The 26,736-nt window shown below is 38.0% G+C and overlaps 1 protein-coding gene across 2 annotated transcripts in view; it reads right to left on the bottom strand.

Moving 5' to 3' along the window:
• The window catches only part of LOC306891126 (transmembrane protein 132C), a 142,526-nt gene that overhangs the window by 58,898 nt on the left and 56,892 nt on the right, over positions 1-26,736 (bottom strand). For both annotated transcript variants that reach the window (XM_079451156.1, XM_079451157.1), the window contains exon 3: positions 13,028-13,168. In XM_079451156.1, the coding sequence (XP_079307282.1) occupies positions 13,028-13,168 (141 nt within the window). The remainder of the gene's footprint in view (positions 1-13,027; positions 13,169-26,736) is intronic.

The raw sequence follows: 26,736 nt of genomic DNA, 5'->3' as shown, positions 1-26,736 counted from the left end.
AACGGATAGCATCAACAGCGACTGACACCAGTAGCTCAACATAGCACTTTTAATAAAAAACAATGACGTACCATACGATAAGCTGACGAAGCGCACAGTTAACCTTGTGTTTACAATAAGTTCATGGCCAGACGAGGATGCGGTAAACAAAAGCTCTTCATACAGAAGTATTACTCAATGGCTGTACACATACAGAAGGTTATTTCAGTATCATTCAACCAACAGCCATGCAATGCCAATGAGTGTGCTGTTACATTACAAAACCTGCCCAGATAAACGCATCTAAATAAACAGAATTCAAATTAATATGTACATAAGAACGTGCTTATACAGAAATCTTGACATTTAGAAGCATTTTCAATGTCATGCTCAGTAGAGGATGTGAATCCGTTTATTTTCTATTCGCTCTCATGCATATTTAGATAAAATGTATATATATCATTCAGAGCATGCACATTCATCTTATTGTACATGCTTGTTTTCCTGGTACAATATATAATCCGGAGAAGTTTAAGCAAACATAATAATATTCACCTCACTGTAAATATACATATACTAGGACTAATGCATGTTCACACTGCTTGTTTTCCACAAAAAATTTTTAATACTATCTGCTTTAATAATATGGCTTATTGCTCCCTGAATTCTGCTAAATGACTAAATGTAAATGTATTTCTGCTATGAGCCAGAAGTCTTTGATATATTTATTTACATTTACACTCTAAAAAATGTAACTGTGATTTCACGTGAAACAATTTACACAAAAAATTTTAATAAAATATTCTGTTTAAATTGAGTCAATGTAAGTAATAAAATGATGCAAATCTGAGTAACTTAAAATATTAATGTGTATATTAAGAATGTAATTTGTTAATTAAATACTTATTTTTTTCATGAAATAATATATGTACATTTTAGAGAAATTGACTTTTGGACTTATAAAGAAATTAGGAAACCATTTCTCATCCCCATCCTCCACTTTGACCTGAATTTAGCTACTCGTGCAAAGTGCATCTCTCTCTGCGTAATACATAAATGGGTGTGTATCTTCTAGACTCACTTCTAAAGTTGTCAACTGACCCTGTTAAATATCCAGAACAGTTCTCCAGCTAGCAGTACTCCCCATGTTCATGCCCTTCTTCACCTGCTGCTTTTCAAGCCATTAAGGACAGAAGTGTAGTGACCCTGAGATTAATCATTTTAGGGCACGCTAATGTGTTCCACTGGCAGTGTGAATGCATGCAGTGGAATGCAAGGGCCGTCCCTTTACCTCCAATCAATAGTGTGGTTTTGGCTGTGTAGCCATTGGTTCTCGTATGCATTAAATGACACTTATCAGTGTAGTGACCTGCGTTTTGCCATTAGTGATTAGCAAACAGCCGCTTAGATCATGCGCATAAGTGGGCCTAATGCTTTCTACATTAACCAGTAACATCTGCAGGGCAAAGACTGATCAGCAAACAGTCTTTTGTGGGGCATGTGCTCAGGGTTCCAGTGGGTATACAGAAAAGCGCATTCCACAATTTTTACAGCTTTATTATTGTGTTTGCACAACATATTTAGTTTCATTTGCATTTATGCATTTGTCAGACACATTTCTATCATTATACGTCTTCCCTGGGAATCAAACCCACAACCTTGGCTCTACCAAGCTTTTGGCGAGGATTAGTATAATATACTAGTTGAACCATGGACAATTTTTCTTGAATTAGATCTTTATAAAGAAGTTGTAATTCCAGATTATTTGAAAAAGTGTACAACTAAATTCCTCTGGTACTCAAGTATGCACTTACAGTAGTAGACAGTTCAAACTCATACAGGAAAAGACGTGAACTGTTGCTTAACTGTACGAAGCTAGAGCAGTGGCTATTCACATTTTGTAATGAATTTGGCTGTAAGTGGTAAAGCTAATGTCTAATGTTTCCTGATGAGTGGGCCTGCCACCACTGAGGCTAATGCTTAACGCTTCCTGATGACAGGGGCTGCTAACACTGTGGCTAATTTCATGCATGAAGACCCATCCGCATCTCATCCGCTCTACTGGCACACTGATGCTAATTACAGCCCAAAACTGCCTGATTCCTGCCATCATCCCGAATCGTTCGGCTATATTTTACCCAACCAAATCATCCAAGACATGATATCTGGCCCAATCGGGGAAGCGCGCTGTGTGCGTGTTCGGCGCTCGTGCATCCTATGCTGAGATTGTGAATGGATGACGCTAAATTTAGCTCTTGATGTAGGACAGGAAGGGGAAGCTGGATAAATATAAAAGACGCTACATTGATAAGCAAGTGAAATGGGGTCTCAGTGTTTATATTTATTTGTCAAGTACTGTCCATTTCCAAAGCGATGCATTGATGGTGCTGTCATGTGCCGCCTGCTTTTAAACGGTAATCGAGCAGAGGCTATTTGTAGCCAGATGGTATAATTATAATCTACCAGAAGGGGTTGAACGGGACACGTTGTCCATCCGAACCCTGACCCTTGGACTGCTCCCAGCACATATGTAAACCTAGACCCAACATCTTTTCTGACAACAGTCTGTAAGGAGTTATTTTTAACTGATGAAGGGACAAAGAGAACAAGTAAAACATAACTTGAAAAAAACCTCTCAATGATGGGATTACTTAAAAAATATTTTTTAAGATTTCATGTGTCTATTCGCTCTATTTTCATCCCAGTCACATCACTCTCTCTACAGGTTGCAAGAGTAACACAGTATTCTAACATGCTTGTTAGTGCTTTTCCAGCCCAGGTAAATAACATCCTGCGCCAATAATTAGTCCAGAGAGTGAATAATAGTATGATCATTGTGCATGTCGGGCGTGTAATATCGGGTGTTTGTGCATGTCCGGGTAGATTATTGGTTCTGGTGTCTCTGTGTGCGTGACAGTGCGTGATGAAGTAACAGGCATGAGGAAATTGGCCGATAATAGTGCATAAGCTAATGAATGAAAATGAATCAGACAGGCAGTCAAAGGCCTCGAGCTAACGGACAGACAAAGGCAGACACGGAAAGGAAGAGGGAACTCGAGATCATTAAACTCAAAGGCAGGTGTGAAAGAAAGAGAGAACTGCTTTATGGAGAAGAGTTATGCAAGTCTTACAGTTCAGGGTACATTTGTGATGTCTGTTTTTTATTGTCCACAAAAAACTAAAATCTCTTAAATATCTAATTAATGACAGAAGTGAGATTAAAGAAGGACTTTGATTTCTTCTGTCTCGTATGAAAAAAGTGACATGTGAGTGATTCTCTAAAGATGCAGAGGTTAAAGTTTTTTTTAAATTACATTAAATGATTTGAGTTCTTCAATTCCATAAACAAAACCTCCTGACCTATAAAAGAGCAACCTACAGATGCCGAAAGCATTTTAGCAATTAAAAAAGGGAAAACAAACTGTTAGATGCCTGCAGCGTTCAGCCCAATGGAGACCAGAGCTTTCATTAATGAGACAGAGAATATTAGGCATGAAAAGTCTAAATGATCATTTGGAAAGAAGCGACCGGTGGATATGAGAGCGCACCTGCTCAATCAGCCTGAATTTCCTCAACGTTCCGCTCAGAAAAGCACAAAGGGACGTCTGAAAAATAAGGCTTATGAAAGATGGCAATTAAAAGGCCTGTCGTTTTCAAACCATGTGAAAATGCAGAAGCGAAATCAGGCAAACAGTCATTTAGTCATGATGGAGCCAGACCTGCCGGCTAGATTTATACGATTACCACAAACCGCTATTATTAACCTGTCTGAAACAATTGGTGAGACATGCATGTCTGTCTCATGTAGGCTTGGATGTTTTAGTGAAAACAAGTTGCAAAGTGTTTAAACAAATGCTACATGTAGAGCAGGTTTACATGTATGTAGTTCATAAAAGTAAAATGTGCAGTGTCTGTGCCAATTGTGATGCTACACTGCACACTGCACATTAAACTGGGACAGAAAAGAAAACATTCCAATAACATTTAATTATATTCACAGAACGGCACAAATATATGCAAATATTCAAATTTCAGAGAATGCTATTAAACTTTTGCCCTTGTAAATGTTCACCTTTTTATACAACTCTTCACTAACTCTAGAGTTAAAAGAGCCACTAAAGACCCCTCGTGTAAAGCCAGTCCTGAGAGACCCGCGGAAGCACAATCAGGGACAAGGTCGTGTTTGATTTACATGATGAAGAATATTTTTCATAAAAGCAAGAGAGCTTCTCATATTTCCTTTTGTTGTGGCAAAAGAGAAGATGCAAGAGAAATAGGAGTAATTGAAATTTGAAAGGAAAACGGTAAGAGAATAGTTGAACACCTGCTATCCGATAGGAACAGAGGTGTAGAACAGTGTACACTTAAAGGTACAGTTCACCCATAAATGAAATTTCTTTCATTATTTACTCACACTCGTTTCAATTTTGTTCCAACACCTCTTTGCAGGAAATTCTTAAGAATCGAAACACCGACACAATTGTCATGAATGGCAAAGCTTGTGTGGACAAGTGGTCTTGTGGACTTTAATTCCTTTTGTGCTAAATGAAAAAAATGGTTTAGAACAACCTGAGGACAAACTGTATCACTTTTAGATGAAGTGTTCCTTTAAGACTGAGCTTGACTGATGGGTCGGGTTCAAGTACATAATCTAGACATGCATAAAGAACAGAAAACAGCAGTCTGATCCTACATAGAGGGGTCTCTCAGAGACAGTGGAAATTAAATAAAGAGAGAGAACGAGAGAAATGTTTCTATGGTTACGTTCAGCTTTATGTACTAGAAAACAACACTCACCTGAGTCCATATGTGCAATTCCTAGTGCAACGAGAGAGGAAAAATCCTCAAGCTGACAGATGGAGAGCATCTCTCTCTCTTTTCCTTTGAGATAAAAGGAGCCATTTATGATACTAATTAACTCTAATAACTGTATCATGTGCAGGAGTTACATCCTTTAACTCCGCTGATTTCTGCTCCATTAAACCCATTCAACATCAATGAGCATATATAAAGACCTCACGAATTGACGCGTACAATTTCCTTTTACAATTTTCAATTGTAACAGGACGTTTACACAACGGGAACCTTATCAGGAAAAATAGCACTTACACTTTACATGTAATGTAGTGTTCATTGTGAACAAGTAGTAATTTACTTCCAAAATGTATCTGACCCCATTTACAACTATTTACCAATGCTAGATCGTATCACAAGTCGAATGTTTTTACATGGTGTACATCAGGACTTACAATCCGATCTCTGATAAACACCAAAAGATGTCAGATGGAGGCTATGACACACACAGATAAGCTCTTTTCTTCACTTATAACGTTGAAGGGTTTTTGTAAAAGATTACACAAATTATCTTTCCGGTGGGCCATTTCTAAAACCATCATTTCCACGGTTTCACGGTCTCTCCCGTTTTGACAAATCCAGCTCAGTTTAGCCAGCTCTAAGCCTGGGACGAATCTTTAAGACAGAGTTTAAGACAGAGTCATGAACAAATTCCTACAATTTCTATTTCTGTCCTACGTATTTATCCGGCTGATCCTGTTCAAAGCTAAGAGGTCTTCCAAAGAGACTTTTTCAAGTACTTCAATACAGGAACAATTTCAACATAATCGTTTGGGATGGCATGCTGAAAATATTTTAGGCAAAAATGAAATTTGTCATTGATTTTTCCACTCTTTTACGTGAAACACAAAATAAGATGATGATCTTTTCCATAAAATAGAAGTAAATGGGCACTCGTGCTGTTTAACTCCAGCTTTGACATAAAAGCATACTTAAAATAATCCATGCAACTTGTTTCAAAAGCATTCCAAAATCGTATTCAACAGCCATGGTCACCATTTACTTTCAATGTACAGAGTTGAACAGCTTTTGACAAAATTATCAATTCAATCTATACTTTTTGACAGACATAGTTTCTGTTGGTTCACATTAATTCAGATTACAGTCTCTCTGTTTAGCACCTATCAATTACAAAGCTTCTCTGTAGACTCCGCCTCTTTTTAGATAAGCAGAACCAAATCTGCGGATATCAAGAAACTTGTCAGTGTCAGTAATACAGTTATTTTGGGGAAAATAATTGAATAATTACATTAAAGGACGATTTAAGATTTGCGCTTACATTTTTTGCTAGCGCTCTCCGAGTCAAAAACGTTAGTCTTGAGCCCTGGATCTTCCATTCGTAGTTAAGATAAACACATGAAATGTTCTTTTAAGCTGCCAAAAAATGTCCTTCCATCAAAAGACCAGTAAAGAGTGAGGAATAATTCTCTAGAACAGTTTACTTTGTGCAATCTATTAAAACTTTAACTTTAATTATTTACAAACGAAATCGGTTACATATAAGAAAATACAACGGTCTCAGGGGCATGAAAGAAATTAGCAGCTGTTTACTTATGTTTCCCTAAAAACTTTAGGGGAAAATTAACAAAGTGAGGTGAGGCGTTTCACAATTGAAAATGTTCCAGGTATGTGTGTGTTATGTTGGGAAGTGAGATGGTGCTAGAAGGAGGCCTAGAGGTATATTCTCTGTCCTTAAATTACTGCAATTTAATAAAAATACACACCTGTGCTTCGCATGAACCCCTTAAGCAAACAAACAGACTAAGAAGTACACAAATAGACACTCGAGGCCCTCAGCGACTTCAAGAGTGAAGATACATCTGTGGCCATGTACCTACAGGGACTTTCACACTCCTGCACATCCACGGCCTAAGAATATTTCAGCCTCCAAGCATTCCGGACATAAACACAAGTTATATTTGTACGATATCCCACAGCATATTTCTCTTATGCAGTAAAACTATTCTGATGTAAAGTACATTGGTAACTAAGACAATTTAATTAATTTGTTTATTAATTCATTTTAAAGATAATGTACAGCCAGTCGTGACATTATTGTTCATTATTATGCGTAATATATTGTTACTTACTTATTACTTAAATAATGAGTTAATACAATTTGATTATAGGGACAGTTTACCCAAAATAAAAGTTCTGTCATCATTTATTCATCGATTTAGATTTCTGTTTTCTGATGAACACCTAAAAAGATACAGAATTTGGAAGAATGTAAACAAAACAATTCTTGGCCACCATTGACTGCCATAGTAGGAAAAATGACAATGTTAGTCAAAAGTGCCCCCAAAATGTAACATTCTTCAAAATATCTTCTTTTGTGTACAAAAGAACAATGAAGATTTTTACTATGTTAGTCAATGGTGGCCAAGATATCAGAACGAAGACATTTATACATAATTTGGAACAACTCGAGGGCGAGTAAATGATGACCGAATTTTCATGGGTGAACAGTTCCTTTTAAGCGAAGTAAAAGTTTAGCAGTCATAATACACATATTTTTATCACTTGTCATAATTGACCAAACAAAATTAAGTATTTTAGATGTGAATAATATTTACATACACTTATAGTGAAACTACGTCTTAAACCTTGAAATTCTCTGCATGTGTTAAAGCTTCTGGTTGGGGCAATTTAACCCCAGGCTGCAATTTTTAATGGTACTGAATATTGCACACTAAACTTAATTTAGCATAATATGTTATGCAGATAGTATGCAAACTGGGATACAGCCACATCACTTGTGCACATATTTATATGGATTATACTTGTTTTAAATGTGCTCTGGGCCATAACCACCATAGGCATAGAAACCGCCAAAATCTGTAATATTTGGTTACCCACTTGTCGCTTAACCTTTAAATTCATATACATCCGAGTATCCGATTATTCATTCTTTGTGTCTATAAGCCTGACTGTCTTTTGGCCTCGGAGGAGCTATTTTGTTGTAAAACATTAAACGGAACACAGATCACACACAGCACTAGTATAAGCTATAAGTCAGTGTAAGTACTCCCCGGGTCTTTACTAACATTTCATCTCTCTCCTACCCGCACATACAAACACAAATCTAGCAAGACAATCGCTGATTTAACCCTGGAGAACTGTAACATGCAGCAGAGAGCAATTTATGAGCAGAGAAACACTATGAATGGATTTATAAACTCGCAGCGGAGTTGCTGTTGGTCGAGAATCACTTATGGGAGTTGTTGATAATCAAATTACCTGAATGGGCACAAAAAATACTTTTAGCAAGAGACTGTTGGCTGGTTTACTTTGCCTGTGGTAGAGTGAGGAATATTTCTCACATATAATTCCACAAATAGGTTTATCTGGCTAAGCCTCTTTACAACCACCCTAAAGCGACACTACTTAAGTGACATGTATACACACGGAGGGCTGGGGGACGACATTAAGAGCAACAATGTAGCGCCCCCTAGCGGACATGGTGGGGTTCGGGGGATTATGCGCTTCATACACACGTACACAAAAACTTTTACGAATAAATAGTGGCCTGTTCAAATCTAAACATTGAACATTGAAAAATGAAATGCTTAACTCTCTATTGATTTGTTTTTATATTCCTCTTTATGCATTTTTAATTATTTGATTTTGATTGTTATATTGTTTCCCCAAAGACCAAATTGCATATCAGGTTATTTGGAGTCACATAATTGACCTGGACTGACCATTGAACCAGCCTGTACCCTATCAGTCATATGGGTGAGTGGTGCTTCTCTGTAAAAAGGTTCTTTCAATATTTTAATATTTTATCATAGATTTTTTTTGGACTTGTCAAATCAACCATCCTTTCAGAAGCGTTTACTTTGAATTTTTATGTTTACCTAATTCACAATCGATGCACAATGAAAAAAGAAGAGCAGAAGTGAAAAGGCTGCATGCTTAATTTTGAAACAGTAATAAAAGACTTTTTAGACTTGGATCTAAAAGCATTCACTTGTAAACTCTTGCAGGGTCAGGGGTTGCCGTACTACAACAGTATGCTTCAGTGGAGCATTCTGGAAGACAACCAGTCTCTCTCTCTCTCTCTCTCTCTCTCTCTCTCTCTCTCTCTAGCCTTCAGCATATAAATACACTTGTCACAAGCGTGATACATTAGTCATACGGTACGAGGCAGAGATGGATCACCTTGCATCTGCTGACAGTGATCAGACAAACACTGTCCTGAGGTTCAGCTGATAACAACGTTACACAGTACCACCATCTATTGTAAATCTACATTTAACAAAAAGTAAAATGACAGCAATCTCAGTTCCCCCTCTGTCACTCACTCCTGTCACCCCTCTACTGAATCTATCAAACACCATCACACAATCAATTAGAGAATCAGAGAAATTTGCAAGAACCAAAATGAAAATATTAAGTTATTGTCTTTGGGATAACATTACAGTAGGGGTGTGATGAGATCTTGTGGCACAAGACCCGATGTGTCTCACAATATCCTGCATTGTGGAGTGCAGGACTCGAAATTGCCACCACTTACATTTACATTTGGCAGACGCTTTTATCCAAAGTGACTTACAATTGAATTATCCTATACATTTATACATGGGTATGTGCAAACCCCTGGGATCGAACCCACAACCTTGCATTGATAACGCAATGCTCTCACCACTGAGCAACAGGAAAGCTGTCGCGTAGGCTCCCTTAATTTAACCTGTGCGACCTCAAAATATATTTGGGAGTAGGGATGCACGATAAATGATGGTTAGGTCGATATATTATTGCAGATAAATCATTTCCTCTGGTTAAACTTCTTCAGCTGCACGCTGCTTACAGTTAAAATACAGTACAGTATCTTTCTGTCGTAGTACAGTATAGTATCTATGATCCTTCTGATCATTCCCTTACTGCTATTAGCAAAGCATTGTTGATGTAGGTACAGTATGTAGATACAGTATTTATGAATGTGTAAATTGTAGGAACTAAAGCATATTGTTTGAATCAGACTGATGTCTGAATGCTTTCTGTCTTGAGACCTGTTCGACTCGTAGCTATTAAAAACACTTTTCTGGGTTCAACATCTTATAACTGCACAAAGTATCGTTCTTCTTGAACCCACTCTCGTGACCACTTTGGAAAATGTAAGCACCGTTGATCCAACGCTGGTCAGTTTTTCAATTTTTAACACCACAAAAACGTGTGAATACAACCAACAGAACATGTATAACCACATCATATGGTTAAACGAATATCTTTAAAAGTAATTATATGTAAGATTAAAATATAAAATATGAAACCGGACAGGCTTCAGGACCAGCGTTTACATCTTAGGAAGTGGTCCATAGATTTCCACATACACTCTGTCAAGCGTCTCCTTTTTGCATTCGTCTACAGAAAGCAAGTAACATGGGTTGGAAACAGCGTGACAGTGAGTGAACTATTTTTTCAAGTAAGTGTGGAAGAATTGGGCTTTTCATTATCGCATTTACTCATATACTGTATTTACACAGAGTCAAAACCCATTGTATACAAAATCCATTCTGTGGTCCACACTCTCTCTCAGCTCTCAATGACCCATGGACTTCTCTAATTGTATTTCCTCTTATTTTCATTAGCTATGGCTGCACAACCAGGGGAAATACATTCAGCCTGCTCGCGTGTGGCAGTAAATCAATATGGCGAGCGTCAGTCCTCTCTTCTCCTGTCATCCGTCTCGCTCTCTCTGTTTAGATTCCTCTGGGTTATAACAGTCAGACTGATAAGGTGTGACCTGAAGGTTACCTGCCGCAAACATCCAAAGGTATTTCAGTATTCCGAAGAGCGGGAGTCAACGATAAAGGCCAGGTGATATGCAGCTACTGATAGCTTCACTTTCTATAGTTGAGCTGTGCGGACTTATTGGCACCGTGATTAAAATCTTACTCTGAAAAGGAAAAAAGCTTTTAACATGTTTCATGGATTTGAAAATATCAGCGAAACAGGAAACGGCTATCAACTAGTAAAATCAATCAATCGTGTCGTCACTGTGCATCTCCTTATCACAACTTAAAATGTATTAGCACACAGAAGAGTATAGTTGAAAGAATTATGATGATTGCTAATGGTTAACAATGAATGTTATTACTTCATCATTTTGTACTGTTTTATAATACTGTGGAATGGCACACAACAAGTGAAAGGTCATTCATGTAAACTTTAATAATCTGCTTCAAATCTATTACCCATAAACATTATTAAAAGGTTCCAGATTTAAAGATCTTGCCAGGGAAAAATTTAAGACACCACCCCAGTTTTGCATTAAATGTTCATTTCTGAACTGTGGCAATTCAATTCCAGTGTCTGTTTAATTCCAACAGAAACAAACCTCAGGAATGACAAAGTCACCCAACAGCAATGTGAAAGACGGAGAGAATGCCAAGACACATGAAAGTTGAGAATAAAAGTCAGGCTTATTTCTTGAAATATTTATATTTTTAACTGATCAAAAAATTCATGTAAAATTCAAAAAAATCAATGTAAGATTTCTTCACAGTATTCAAGATCTGCAAACATTGCATTTTCATTTTTTGTTATGTGTGTCCCATAAAAATTTTTTGGAATTTGGAATTTGGGAGAAATATCGAACCAGGTCATTGAATGAAACAAAAATAATTGTACTTAAACAGACACCTATAACTAGTAAACAATTTTGGACTAGTCTCTAATTTTTTCATACAAAAGTCTGAGCACTAGAATTTGGCAACAGCAAGATGGACATCACTCATTGTTTATGGTAAATGTTGCAAGAAAGGAAAATGTGTATATGCATTTTTGTCGCAAACGCGAGGGAAGGCACCATTGTAAAACCCTACAGGTGCTGCATTTATGCGACAGCTAAACGTGCGACCGGCAAAACTAATAAAAGCTTGTCTTTTTTCTCTCATTATTCATCTTCTCCTGCTCCATCTCTCCTGTCAGCGTGTGACTCACAACAACTGAATCAGAAGAAGCATTTAAGTGCAGGAACCAATTTTCCCCACCGTATAAAAACCACACCAGTACAAGCACCGAGCAATTACCGGCGACGATGACAGCTTTAGGGTGACGCTCGGGTCATAAATTTCTCCCTCCGCATGCCGTTGGGAGATTTCTACATGCTTTGGATATCAGGACAGACTCCCATAAATCGCAGAAACGTCTATTAGAATTCCCATTCGGCATCCCTCTTTCCTAACGCTGCCCGGGGAGCTAACCTAGAGCGGCGCTAGCGGTAAAGCCGTCATCAGGGTGACTGCTACAGGGAGACGAGGGAGGCCGAGAGGAGCTAATTTGCACGAGACGAGGACAGCTGAGAAGGCAGCGAAGGAGATGCTGAGGAACCACTGAATGGTCGAGAACGCGTAGTGGATGTCGGAGACATGGTGAACGCGCTGGCAAATCCAGAAAGGATGACTCGCGGGGCCTTATCAATCAAAGAGTGTGTGCGGTGATTAAAAAGCACTCAGGTGGAATTTGTTACACTGAAGAGGATACTCTTCTCATAGGAAGAAAAAGAGCCTGTGATTGGCACAAAATATAATAGGAGTTCAGATTAAGAAGCCGCGGAGCTAATCGTTCCTTCTGCAACAGTCTGAAGTGACAGAGACGCTTTGCGTCTCCTTTTCTCTACCGACCCAAAAACTGAAGAGAACAAAACAGTCATTTAGACCACTAAGCATTCTGATACTCACACCAATGTACCACATTTTCTGTGTCAGAGCATAAAGGAAATAAATGACATTCTTTCGTGTTGAATAAACTTTACAATTTACATGACAACTTCCAATCTTCACATTACAGTCACCCAGATCATTTAATCATTTACTCATCCCCGTGTCATTTAAACCCTGTATGATACAAGAGATGATATTTTGAAGAATGTTGGCGGTACACATTGACTTACATTGGTTTTGGCTGCATACAATAGAAGTCAATGGTTACCGCCGTTGTTCGCTCACCAACATTCTTCAAAATATCTTCTTTTGTGTTCTGCAGAAAAACGAAAGTCATAAAGGTTTGAAATGACAGGAAATTGAGTAAATGATGTCAAAATTGTCCTTTTGGGGGTGAATTAAACCTTTAAAATAACTTAATGCTAAATAACCGTTCTTGACAAATTTCATGAAATTCGCCATTTGAACTCTGAATGAGCTATTTTTCAAAAATACATGAACAGTTACATCATAACGGTACTTACTTCTCATTGGTGGAGCTAGCTGTCCTCTGGCAGAACATAGAGAGGGAGGAGGAGCCAGGCACAACTTCTTGCTTGATTTCCCAAGCTGCCAGATTACTGGGCTTCACCACCATGAAATGAATGCCTTCCCCATAATGGACTCTAAGGAAATTAAGAGCACAGTATTTCAACACCCTAAACAACACAGCCTTAATTCGTCCTTAATGTTCTTAATAGTAAATTATTAACTTGAGCGTAATATTATAAATGATGCTCAAACTCAGATTTTCAATTTGGAAAATACCATCCCCTAAATCATAACCTATTGCATTTTTACAAGTCCTTTAATAAATAATGCCTAGTACTAGTTATAAAATCCTGAGCAAAATGACATGCATTAATATTTAGTACTAATTCAACATCCAAATTTAGAAAAGCAACCACAGGGGGGTGCAGGCCCCCGCTTTTCAGGGTGTCGTCTCAAGCTCTTTTCGCAGCTATGGAGGGTTTGTGATTTTCAAGTATGGGTGCTTACGTTTGTATTCATAAAATGCAATTGCACTGCTATTCAAATTCAGTGGAAAGAGACACAATATAGGCAAATGTGGGATTCCAGCAAGAAAAAATTAATAAATTGCTATATACTTGAAATGTATGCCCAACAAATCCCACTAGAAAACTGCTGCTGAGTTATACTGTATGTAATCTACCAGTACACAATATTGCCTCCAAGTTAAATTTGAACACAGATGAGTAGGTAGACATTGAAGTATTGTCTATATTATATACTAAGTGTGTACATTATGTGGACAACGTACACAGTGGTTTTATTAATACTGTACATCGCTGTCTGCTCTACCTGCCTGCTGACTCAGGTATTTGTCACCTTGATAAGACACTGCAGACTTTATTAACTCACATCACTATTACTGCCTCTCAATGACATTATAAACAGCAGAGGTGAGATTCCCCCAACATATGGAGTACTGTACCTTTGTCTCTGTGGAGTTCACTCACTTTATTCAGAGGGTTCTGTATTAATATGAATTCAGAGTTCGGTCTGCCCTCAAGAGAGAGAGAAAGATAAAACTCCTGGTTCATGATTTATGATGATTGTTAAAAAGAGCTTTTTTCTTTACAGATTGTACTCCTTTATATTCTGTCCACCTGAAACAATCTGTATTCAGATTAAAATGTGCTCAACAATAAGAAGATGCAGATAAACATTTTGTAATTGATCGCTTAGTGTTAAAAATGTGTCTCAAGAACATTAGTTTATTCATGGCATGGCATACAGTAATGATGCCACAAATAATATAATACCTGGAGAAAGCTGTTTGTGAGGATTTTCATTCAACTAAACAGCATACGACTGGCTGGTGCATGACCGCTCAGACATATGCAACCTGCCTGCTGCCATCTTTGTTACTGGACACATACAACTTTTAGAGCCAATCACCTGAGCCATAAATGACATGTGACTAATCGCTTTAGAGACACTAAAGAATGAAGTCAAGACAAGACAGTGACATTAACAGAAATGGATGCTTTTTTGCATGTAAAGATTATCATTACGACATGTCCAGAAGAGCCAAACCATGACGTCTTGGGTGACACCACACAGTTCACTGAATGACACAAACACACGTTTCATATCTTAGTTTCTTACACAGGGCGCTCTGTTTGTAAAGCAGATTTATTTTTGCCTTGCTGCCTTATATCTGTAAGCAGAAGCCAGGTGATGAAAATGGGTTACTGAGGTAAAAGAACATGACCTTTAGTGGCCAGAGACAGATATTCATTAAGAGTAAACATACAACTCTGCTCTTTTCACTGTATAATGAATTATATCACCGTATCCAAGAAATAAAGGCCAGAACAGAACACACAAGGTCTTTCTGTGCAGCAAACTGGGATAAATTCAGGCAAGATATATAAAAATAAATAATAAGTATAAAATTTAAACTGAGATGTCAGGGCAAGATCATTGATACAATCACACACTTTGTTTGAACAATGACTTATTTTTTTAAATTTTTTTTATGATTATTCTTAAAAAAAATTTGTTCGTTAAACTTGTTTCAAGAAATGTTTTTTATTGAACATAAAGGCTCGTAAGAGTTTTATTTTGAGATTTAAATAATAATACGACTTTAAAGGCTTATATAAATATATTTATTAAGATCTTTAAGACATTTAGGATTTTACACACAATCTTTCAAAAGTTTTTGAATATATGACTTAGACATTCAAAAATAAAGCACCCTTGACAAATATTCCCAAAAGTGACAATTGTGACAACTAGCTCCCTTCTCCCCTTTAAAGTCCCAGTGAAATAAAAAATTATAATGTTTTCATGAAATCTTGCTGCGTTTATTGTTAATAGTTTGTCACGGGTGTCATTCCGTTTTAAAACATCCTATGCCCTCATAATCTTTAGTTAAAATCTGAAAATGCTCTTCTTTCCTGTAATGACTATCCATATCAGATGACGTATGTTAGACAGCTTGGGTGGAGCATCCCTTAGCTCCTCCCCTTTTATTTCAGTCTGCTGCCAGTTCCATTTAAAAAATGCCACGGAGAGAAAAGCCACGCAGAGAAAAGCCACGCCCACTATTTTTCTCATTCAAAATTCTATTTCACTCGTATATCAAAATACAGAAGGAAAAACAATCGCAATTTCCAGTTCATGGGGATCTTAAGTCATAAAGACTCATTCAGTATGGTACAACATGCGGTTTTCACTCCAAACATTTCAAAGCTCCTGCTTTTACAATCATTTGAGAACATGAACATCTGGGTACAATCGCCTGCTGCCATAGTCCCAACACAGATGCTCCTCACCTCTTATGTAACATCTCTACTATTGTGTAACAACTCTAAAACAGCTTTTGTTTTTTAGGCATGTCTGTGTGCATATGAGACCGCATGAGCAGATGAAGAACCATATGCAATAAACCTAATCAAATTCTTAATATTCCTATCATTTCAACAGTCTTGGTGCCATAATAGATAACGACCTCAGTACGTAACTAAAGGGGGTGCAAGCATTATTCTAACAACAGCAGTCAATCATGGCAGCATCACCTATCATTTATCACAAAACACACACACGCATTCACATGCACATAAATAAGGAGACTCTGCCTATTGATGTTCCAGTTCAAGAGTCCACAATGGAAAAGCGTGTGTGGTTCTGTAAATGAGCACAACAGAAAGGTCACATGATAATGTGTGTGTGCGTATGTGTGACTGGACACAGCACAGGAAGCATTCAGGTCCACAGGCCAATCCAATTGGCATTTAATTAACTGGGGACTCCGAACAGGGAGTTTACCCTTCTAAATCAATTCCCTATCCTGAGACTAAACGCTCGCGTGCGTATAAACACACACGGTGGATTACACAGGTGGATTAGCGGGGTTCGTCTGGCCGCGTGTCGGCTCGAGATGAGTTAGCAGATTGCGCCGTAAAGGGCGAGGCAACCTCAGCACTGAAACAAACAGCCGTGTCATTGAATGCCTGTGCGACGGACAACGTGTGTTAGCTTGCTGTAATTCTGCATTTACCACATACCACACCAACCAACAAACAAGCAAGCAATCACAAACAATCACACACGCTCTAAGCAATCCGAGTTTGTTTATGGGTCACGTAAAGCAACTGATGGGACAGTGTTTGTACTACTTTCATAGTTGACGGTGCTCATCAAAGATTTACGAGGTCATTTTGATTCATATGGATTTAAGGGCTGATGGCGACGCGTTGGGCCCTGGGCTGCCATGACAGGAACAGTCTGGCGTAAGAGTCCCTACGACTCAAACCCCAGTCTGGTTTTGTATTTGAGTGACGGGAGCAGGACAGGCGTTCTGAGAGGCGCCTTGGCAACCCTCATGGTCCCCGTGGCAACCTTCTATTCTGAAGGATTCTCATTGGTTGGTTGTGACAGTTCCAAATGCCACTGGGGCCAGTTTGAGATGCCAGGTCTTTATCGCTCACCCTCCAGGGAAAGAGAGAGGAAGTGAAAATGAGAGAGAGATATCATGTTTATACATACACATGTCTTTTTTCTTTGTGTATATATATATATATATATATATATATATAACTCATTTAGATTGATATGATGTATTGTTTTACAGACACACACACACACACACAAAGACAGTCGTCACCGGACAGATGCTGTCTCTTTCAATGAGGAAGCGATCTCTCCACATCTTCTTAAGAGCTTGATCATTTTGACACAAGCACACACTGACGTCCTGCATTCATTACACCGCTAAATTATGCATGGCTGTCTCCTCTACTCTGACAAACTCACAGCATTATTCTCATTCAGAGCTGTCTTTTGAATAGAGCGCAGCCAATCAGAGAAAAACATACAAAACAGGATGTGTCTTACGTCACTGTGTTCATAAGCTGTTCAACGTTTTAAGGATGAGTTCACCCAAGAATGAAAATTGAGTCATGATTTACACAACCACATGTCATTTCAAACCTGTATGAATTTCTTTCTTCCGGGAAACACAAAAGGAGACATTGGGAACATTGGGTTGGTCTTTATTTTTCCTGCAATTATTATAAATGCTTTCAAGTACTAAAAGGAAGCAAACGCTACCCCTCAAAAATAAATTGAAAGCATGTGTGTAGGAAACAGAACTAAAAGTTGCTCTTACTTGATATTTCAGTCAATCTTCAAACTTTTAAAAAGGAAACTTATACAGTATGGGTTTGTTGAGGGTTTGCATGGGGTTAAGTAAAAAATGACAGAATTTGTATTTTAAGGTTACTGTTCTTGATTTTGGAAATTGTGTGTGAAATCTGATATAGCATAGACATGCCTTCCACTCACCGCACTATTTGTAATAACATAAACAAACAAATCTTACTAACAGACACAGTGGAGGGGGGATAAGAAATAATTGCTGAGAAAAAAGATAAGGATATACGACGCAAACCAAGTGTAAGTATTGTTAATCATGTCCATTTATCAACTATAAACGTTTTATGTCTTGTAGTGCCATCCCAAAAAGGGAAAAATCATTCTCAAGCAGCTTTTTTGGATTGGTTCCACATTTGTGGAATGATCTGCCGGCTCCAGTGGAGAAAAATAAAACCTCAAGAGAAACCAGGCCCAACCAGGGGATTCCAGTTCCCCTCTGGCAAAAGCTGCAGCCTCTGCACAAGCTCGACAGTGCTTGCACAACAAGGAAAAATAAAAACAAATAAAGGTAAATTTTAGATTTATATAATACTAGAATACGATCCATCCGTGCTATACAAAATACCTCTAATTTAGTTTTCTTAAAGTTGTGCTCCATTCTTCGGGCTGCTTTCTTTAGAGCCTGAGTGTGTTCATTATACCACGGTGTTGGGCTGCCATTTTACATTTTCTTTATGCGTAGAAGAGCTACTGTGTCTAACGTTTCCGAGAAGGCGGAGTTTAAATATTCAATGCTTATGTCAAGATCTTCAACATTATTACTCATGCTAGAGATTTGAGACAATTCAGGCAGATTATCGAGAAACGCACCTTTGGTAGTTGAAGTTATTGATCTACCATATTTGTAACAAGGAGTTTGATTTGCACCCATAGGCCAGTGAAGCAAACATAATACCAGATAATGATCCGAAATGTCTTTGCTCTGCTGAAGAATTTTAACGTCCTCCACATTTATGCCGTAAAACAGTATTAAATTTAAACTATGATTACGAAGGTGAGTGGGTCCTGACACATGTTGTCTAACGCCCATGGAGTTAAGAGTGTCTTTGAAAGCCATTCCTAAAGCATCTGTATCGTTATCTACATGGATGTTAAAGTCACCAACTACAAGGACTCTGTCTGCAGACAGTACTAGTTCTGATAAGAACCCACCAAATTCTTTAATAAAATCTGTGTGGTGCCCTGGAGATCTATATACAATAGCCTGAATGTCGTGAGTGATAGTTGGAATCAATAAAAGTTAATAAACTCAAATGTAAATAGACACAAACCATAACATAAAATCCAGGCCTGGTCCTCTCTCAACCACAGTCCTGCGGCTCGTCCTTTTAAGCTACCGATCTCCTCCGTAAGATATGCGGGACCGGTGCGAGCACATCTGATTCCAACTATCACTCACGCCACCAGCCCCACCTCACGGCTCTCGTCCCGCCTTCCTCACCACACAGAATAAATAAATAAAATGTTTTATCCTCACTATTAGGTGTTGATACATGAAAGTACCATGACTTCAAAAGAATTGTATTTAGAGTTAGACTTCTGGGAAATTATAAAAAAGTTTTTGTAAAGTGCAGCAACACCTCCCCCTCTGCCTTTTAGACGAGGCTCATGTTTACAATAATAATCTTGTGGGACATTTAAAGTGATATAATCATCTGGATTTAGCCATGTTTCTAAAATGTCTATTTTATGTTCTGTTATCATATCCTTCACAAAACGTGATTTATTAGAGAGAGATCTAATATTTAGCAATCCGAGTCGTAACAGTTGATTATCTGTTCATGTTTAATTTGTTAATTAAATTACATTTTAAATTACTTTTAGGAGGTTTACGCATTATTTTATGTTTGCTAATCCGGGGGACAGACACAGTCTCTATTTTATGATGTTTGGAAGGAGGGATTAAAGCATGTTGTGCATTTCGTGTATTCTGCGAAAAGTAAAGATACTTTATCCTTCAGCGTAAAATACTCAAGTACTTTACACCTCTGATTCAAAACCACAAGTCTATCACCACGTAAATACTTCTAAATAAAGTCTTATCTTCCACGTCACTTTATCCGTCACAAAACTGTTCCAACGTGCTTTGCTTTGTATTGCTTATACTTTATGCCTGATAGGGTGAAACCCATATAATATAACAAAAACGTAGCCGGATAACGCTCTGTATTTACATACAAACTGTATCAACAAGTGAATGTCAGGGGCCACATACACATGAACTGAGGATTAGTTTAAATTAGTCTGCTTCAGGAGTCTAATGTTTCCCTTCGCAGGGTGTTTTCCTTGTGCGTTTGTTTCATCTGTGAACTGGCGTACTGCTAAATTAATGCTTCTTGAAAAAAGGAAAATGAGCCATATTAACCTTTTCGCCACTCACGTGAAAAAAATAATCAAAAAATCTGAGAGCATGAAATAAGAACAGTACACATAAAATGCATTTCCTCCAGTAAATGAAATAAATTTCCATCAAATTAGCTTCACACTCACGTTCCCATTTCTCATCTCTGAACCACCAGGTGATCACCGTTCAGATAGACCCAAAGGCCCTTTCTCAGCGCGTGTCTCACACACATTCCTTTTCGTTTTAATTGTGTGTTGGTGGTGAGAAAGAGTACAGGGTACGTGTGTGTATCTGTCCCAATCAAAGATCTCAGTATGAAACTTCCATTAGCAGTAATATTACAATATCCAAACTAAATTGTGTATGAATAATTTTTTTATTTTTTTTTATTTTAGGATTGGTTCAAACACAACACTGTGTACTAGCTAATAGTTGCTCACTGCGGTGCAGCCCTTCTTGTCTGTTCAGCGACTATTTACACTCTGTGATCTCTGAATCTGAGCCGTCGGGTTAACCTTTGCTGGTTTTTGTTACCCAACCATGGGTTGAAGTATCCCCGGTAGTTTGGTTGAAACAACCTAGCAAAGATAATTAATACACTTTTAAAAGGATGCGTTTCTATTAACACATTGTTTGTGTTATGCGATTTAACACATTAAAACTCTTCAGACATTCAGCAAAACAGAAGTCTGTGCAGTCCAAACTGTGAATAATTTTTCATTGTTTTCAGACAAAATGCATTTAGTGACCACGTCATTCATACTCTACAACCTGTAAAGCACTGGTCACAGTTATTTACAATGAACGAACAACTACACGTGTTGTTCTTCTATATAAAATAAGGATTCATTAAAAATTCTAAAATAAAAGTCCATAGTTTATGTAATTCTACTTGTAAGTAGTTTTTAGGTCAGCGTGTTATGGATGAAATGTATGTTTTCTGAATGAGAATTATTGTGGAGAGGAGAGGAATTACATTAGAAGATCTCCCCAAACAAAACATACTTCACTGTAATTGGTGAATGGTTAGGCAGCATCTCTCTCTCTTTCACCCCCAATCAAACTCTTTGTTCTTCCATTTTTTTGACAAGGATTAGTCAATGAGAAAATGCAACAGCTTAAAGAGATCCGCGTTAGTGATGGCGCTAACAAGGAGACATGGCGAACGGCGCTCAGAGTAGGACGTTTAGACCTCAGAGGCACAGCATAGGCATCATTATACATTCTATTATGCAAAAAGCAGTTACAGGGGACTTTAATACCAATTAGGGAATCATTGTTGCCGAGTGGTTGACTCCCATCTGAGAATAAACTGGAGCGCTACGGGAAGAACGGATATAACGGGGACAGGGAAGGTGAAAGTTAGTTGTGCATAAGTTAATATTTGTCCTTCGGTGCAGTGCTGCACCAAACAGACAATCCCCTGGTCAAGAAGAACAGCAAATGATACGCGAGTCTGTGCGTATGCATAAGCAGGCGTGTGCGTGTATGCGCATGTATTATTTGTTTTTGACACACGCACGTTCATGCTTACATAGTCAGGAAGTATTGATTGAAGTGTAAAAAAGGGGTGCAAGACCGAAAGGGGGCCGAAATGAGGCACAGGGCCACACACACACAGAGCTGAAGTGAATGTCATCCAAGACTTTGACCTTTTTGAATATCATAACACACAAACAAACAAAACTCGTGAGAATTTGCATGAGAGCAGATGAGGCTTCTCTGCTGCAAGGGGGCTTGTTAAGGAGACAGGTGGTTTGTTCAACACAAACACACATGCACACACGCACACACACATCTGTCCAATATGGTGCAGGCAGATAACCACATACCTCATCAATTCCTTTGTAAATACATTTCTTATAAATGGTCTTCTTGTATAACATCTACACTCTTGAAAAGGATGTGTTAATATTAAGAGATTGTTTGCGTTTTATTATTTGTTATCTTAACACATGTTGTGTGAAATAAATGAAAGGGACAAAAAAAGTTGCATCACGCCCATGCATCAACCAGCTAGAGCGAGAGAAAGAGCAGGCCCATCAATGTGCTTGCAGAAGTTCAGCTGTGTTTGTTTGTTCACTGCATTTCTGTGAGTAATGTTACATAAACGGTGGATATAATGCTGGATTTAGAGATCGCTTGAAACTGATAGATGGACCGGTCTCAGTGCTAAAAGAGGCCAGACATGAACCGCACCCTGCTAAGAGAACCTTAGTCAAATGTATGTGTTTTTTTTGCAATCGGCGCATACGTGCATTATGTACAGTAAACAACACAAACTTATAGAGAAGAATGCAATGATGTATTGTGTTCTCGTGCTGTAGCACATTTTGAAGATATTTGAAGAATGTTGTTAACCTGCACCCTTAGACTTGCATTGGTTTTGTGTCCATAAAATAACACAGTGTTCGGTTACAAACTGTCTTCAAAATATCTTCTTTTGTGTTCTGCAGAGGAAAGTCATACAGGTTTGAAATGAGAAGTTGATTAAACAATGACAGAATGTTTTTTTATTTTGTGAACTATCCCTTAGAGACTAATGCCAGAAATCTTTACATTTTATCTGTATATGTTTAAACATAGGCCTACCTCTTGTTTTTTCCATCTCTATGAGAGGCATGAAAAAGCAAAACTGTATATTTAAAAAAAAAATGCAATTCATAAATGCTGTTGGAATATAAGGGCTACTCTTTTTTTGCAAAAGCATCATAGACACACAAAATGTACGTATCCCACCATCTCTCTCCAAGTTAGCAGCACAACGCGGCATGAGCTTGACGAGTTTGTGACAGCGGGATTCCGTCTCCTCTTCGCGCTAATTCCTCTTTCACAGTCTGAATCCTGGCATCGATGTACCATCAATCCACACCACTGACATGCACGCACACCGCTGCTGTCCATCAACTGCCAGTCACAGATGTGCTCCCGCCCACACACCCTCCAGGACACGCCTCCTGCCAAGCAGCCTGTATGCCGATGCAAGTCTAGTGCATATGTGCACGTTCCATTCGGTGTGTATGTGTGTGTTTATGCACTGTGACAGCCCTGCTGGATCTGAGCTATCTTGCAGAGTTCAGAAAGACACCAACTCCATCTCATTCAATCACAACACTTAGGACTGCCGAGTTTAAAGAATCTTTTCAACAAGGCTTCTCCCTTAAAACTTTTAGCCTACCTGTATTTTTTCTGGCATTGACAGAACTTATATAGTGCCAGGCCTCTTGAGCCCATTGTCAGATAACGAAGAGCGTGTGTGTGCATCCAAGTTTAGTGCATCTTCTTAGAAAAGACTAGTATTTACAAGCGTATTTTTACCTGTCCCCTCTGAGCAGAATATGGGTCATGTCGCATCCTCAATACATATTTAAAACCAAATGTCTTAAAAAGAAGCATTCAGAAAGGCTAAATGCGACTCCTGACATTAGCTTAAAGGTCATGTTGTGGCCTAAAACTAGTATTTAATGCAAGATAGTTTAAAGATACAGTATAAATGAATAAAAGCAGGTGTGTAATTAGGCCAAAAGTCCTGGGAAGTTTTAAGTTAAACAGATTAAGCACAAGGACGTAATTGTGCCAGACCTAAAATATCTCCTACAAACATGGATTCTGAAGGAGGCCCAAATCTGAATGCCAATTTGTTCAATAAATATACATTGTCTGTAAACTGTCATTATTATTATTGTGTAACCTGTTAGCTAATACTATAAGCTAGAACTGGCTCAGCTCTAATGAGGTCAAAATGACCAGGTCTATCATTATACATATTTTACAACCTTTTCCTCCAGCTGTTATCGTGAATGATCCTGGAGTTACCGGAAAAATCAGACATCACTTCTCAGAATCATGAGTCACAATTATTGATGCGTGCACACATGACCTGAAGTGATGTGACATAACATCCTGAATAAACCTGCCAACTCTTCTCAACACCAACTCGTCTTTTCATCTGACGTCTGTTTTAACCTAATAACATTTGATTTTCTACCTATGCCAATGTGTCCTGTGATAAAGGACTGGCCTTGGTCCTACACAGAGGAAGACTGAGATAGGATAACCTGGCATAAAGTTGCAGAAAGCAATTATGTAATTACTAAATTCCATTTAGTTTAGTTTAGTTTGGTCTAGAAGAATTGAACTCATCAATGTTTATGCTGAGTTTTTAATGTAACGGATAAAATGACTTGAAATGAAATTAAGGGGAAACCAAAGTACTTACTGACACTGCATCTTTTTATACTATCCACGCTCTTTTCAACAATACCAGAGTACATCCCTATAATGAATGACATTGATACACTGACGCACCAAAGACAATTAATGCCCAAGCAACAGGATCCTACTGTGTCCGATCCTGGTGGCACATCCGAAATGGATCACTGCCGTCAACACTGCAGACACAATGTATTGTAAAAACTCTAAGCATTTGCAGAAAAACATCCCGACTCGAACATAATCATGAAAAGTAGCTGAACTCTTGTGTAAGACTCTATATTGATAAAGCGTACAATATGGATGCATTTAAAGTATTAGTTCTCCGAAAAATTGTAATGTTGTCAAACCTGTATGAATTTCTAGTGCTGAATACAAATGAAGATACTTTATTGAAAGTTTGTAACTAAGCTGTTTTGGGTCACCACCGGCTCTAACAACGCCAAGGTAGTGGGTTCGATCCAAGGGGATTGCACATACTTAGAAACAAAATGTATAGGATAATGCAATGTTTGGATAAAAGCATCTGCCAAATGCATAAATGTAAATGTAGTTACAAAGTGAGCAAATGACGACAAAAACCTCATTTTTGGGGTGAACTCTACCTTTAATGCAAAAGATGCATCTCCAAAGATGGAAGCCAGATGAGTTTACATTTTGTTAGTGGTTGTTTTTTATCAAATCAACATTTTATACTCATGAATCAAATGTCTATCATTTTGTGACGTCACCACCAACTCCACACACACGGCCTTTGCATTTTAAAACAAAGTGACAGCGTGCTTACATTACACTGCAGAAGAGTGTAAGAGATACCACTTGGCATTAAAATGTTGCCTTTTATTTCACATCAACTTAATTTAACCTCTGATTAATTTATAGTGTCCTCTGAATAATAGCTTGGCTCAGCTGTCCCGCTGGCCAGACACACTACTAGAGTCATTCAGGAAGTTGTTCTGGGTCACCAAACTTGTCGTCTCTCTATTTGCCTTTCCCTATCATTTCCTTGTTTTGCTGCAGCGCTTCACGTGTTGCGCGTGGGCTTGCGTGTGTTTGTCAAGCTAACCTTTCATTGTAATCTCACAAACCCTTCTTTTTGTTGTCGGAGTTGTAAAGAGTTTGATAGTTGTTTAGTTGACAGCCATTATTGGGAAATGTGACACGTTCTTTTCTTGTTTCTTTCTTGCCGGCAATTTTCTTATCCCCTGTGAACCTTTTTAAGTGTTTTTTTCTTTGTTTAAAAAGAAAGCTGGCGCATCATGACATGCTACATCTATGAGCACGAGGGGATGTAGAGACCGAATGGAGGAAAAACAGGATCAAAAGACAAAAAAACATAAAAGATAAGGCTTAGAGCTTGCCAGAGAGTTTGGACTTCTTTTAAAGTGAATAGATAAGAACAGATGAGTATTTATAGTGTGTGTGGCGTGCTTCTTTTCAGCCTGGTATTGTTTTTCATCTAACAGAATCCTGATGTTGACAGGAAGACACAGAGAGAGATGTAGAGCGTGAGGTGTGAGATCTTTATCTGCGTTTTCTGTGAGGAGCTTAAGTTTAACCTCTGTAAATCAGCTGGAAGAAAGATTATCCCTTGTACATAAACAGTATGATTACATTAATACCGCTATAAGGCATTTAATCTAACACGCAGAGAAAATAAGCACTGATGATGAGACATTATTTTTAAGAAGCTGCTATTAAAGAAAATCATGTTGCAAATTGTCACTGTTAAAATACGAATACATACACGACAGGTCAAAGGTTTATGATCACTTACTGGTTTTTATTTATATTTTTTCCAAATTGTAATCCAATTTAAATCCATCAAAACCATGAAATAACACAATGGTTACTCTGGAAATTATGTTTTCACTTCAAGCTTCCAAAATAAATGAACTATTTTATGAATTTGCAAAACCGCACACATGGCATTATCATTATCCTGCTTCTTGAGGTCTTAAGGGGCGTTCACATTATAAAGATAACTATAACTATGACTGCTATTAATGCTTAGAAGTCTGAGTGAGCTGACAAAATATGCTTTAAATCCTGCCTTCAATTCAGCCTTCAGAGAGAGCCTCCTCTGTACCGTGTCATATTTTGAAGCAAAGACGTTCAACATTAGCAGCAGGTCATGCACAGTACATATATTTTAGTGAATGGGATGAGTGCAGCGTGCAAACCTAAAACATTATCCACTTACATAACATTATCCACTTATGGACGCTAATATAGTAATAGTTTCTGTTAACGTTATAATGTCAACAGCCCTTTAACCTGGGAAGCTTTTTAAACTGTATTGAAGGAAATTCCATCTATGCTGGACTGTTAATGGCTTTTTATTCATTATTTGGTCTAAAAAATATATATTGAAATTTGTCATTTAGCCATGAATAAACATATATATTTTTCAAATATCAAATATCAAACATTGAAACACACCTTCAG

Source organism: Barbatula barbatula, assembly GCF_947034865.1.
Source record: "Barbatula barbatula genome assembly, chromosome: 2".
NCBI lineage: Eukaryota > Metazoa > Chordata > Actinopteri > Cypriniformes > Nemacheilidae > Barbatula > Barbatula barbatula.
The sequence above is the reverse complement of the archived record's forward strand: the minus strand, read 5'-3'. Positions and strand labels throughout refer to the sequence as shown.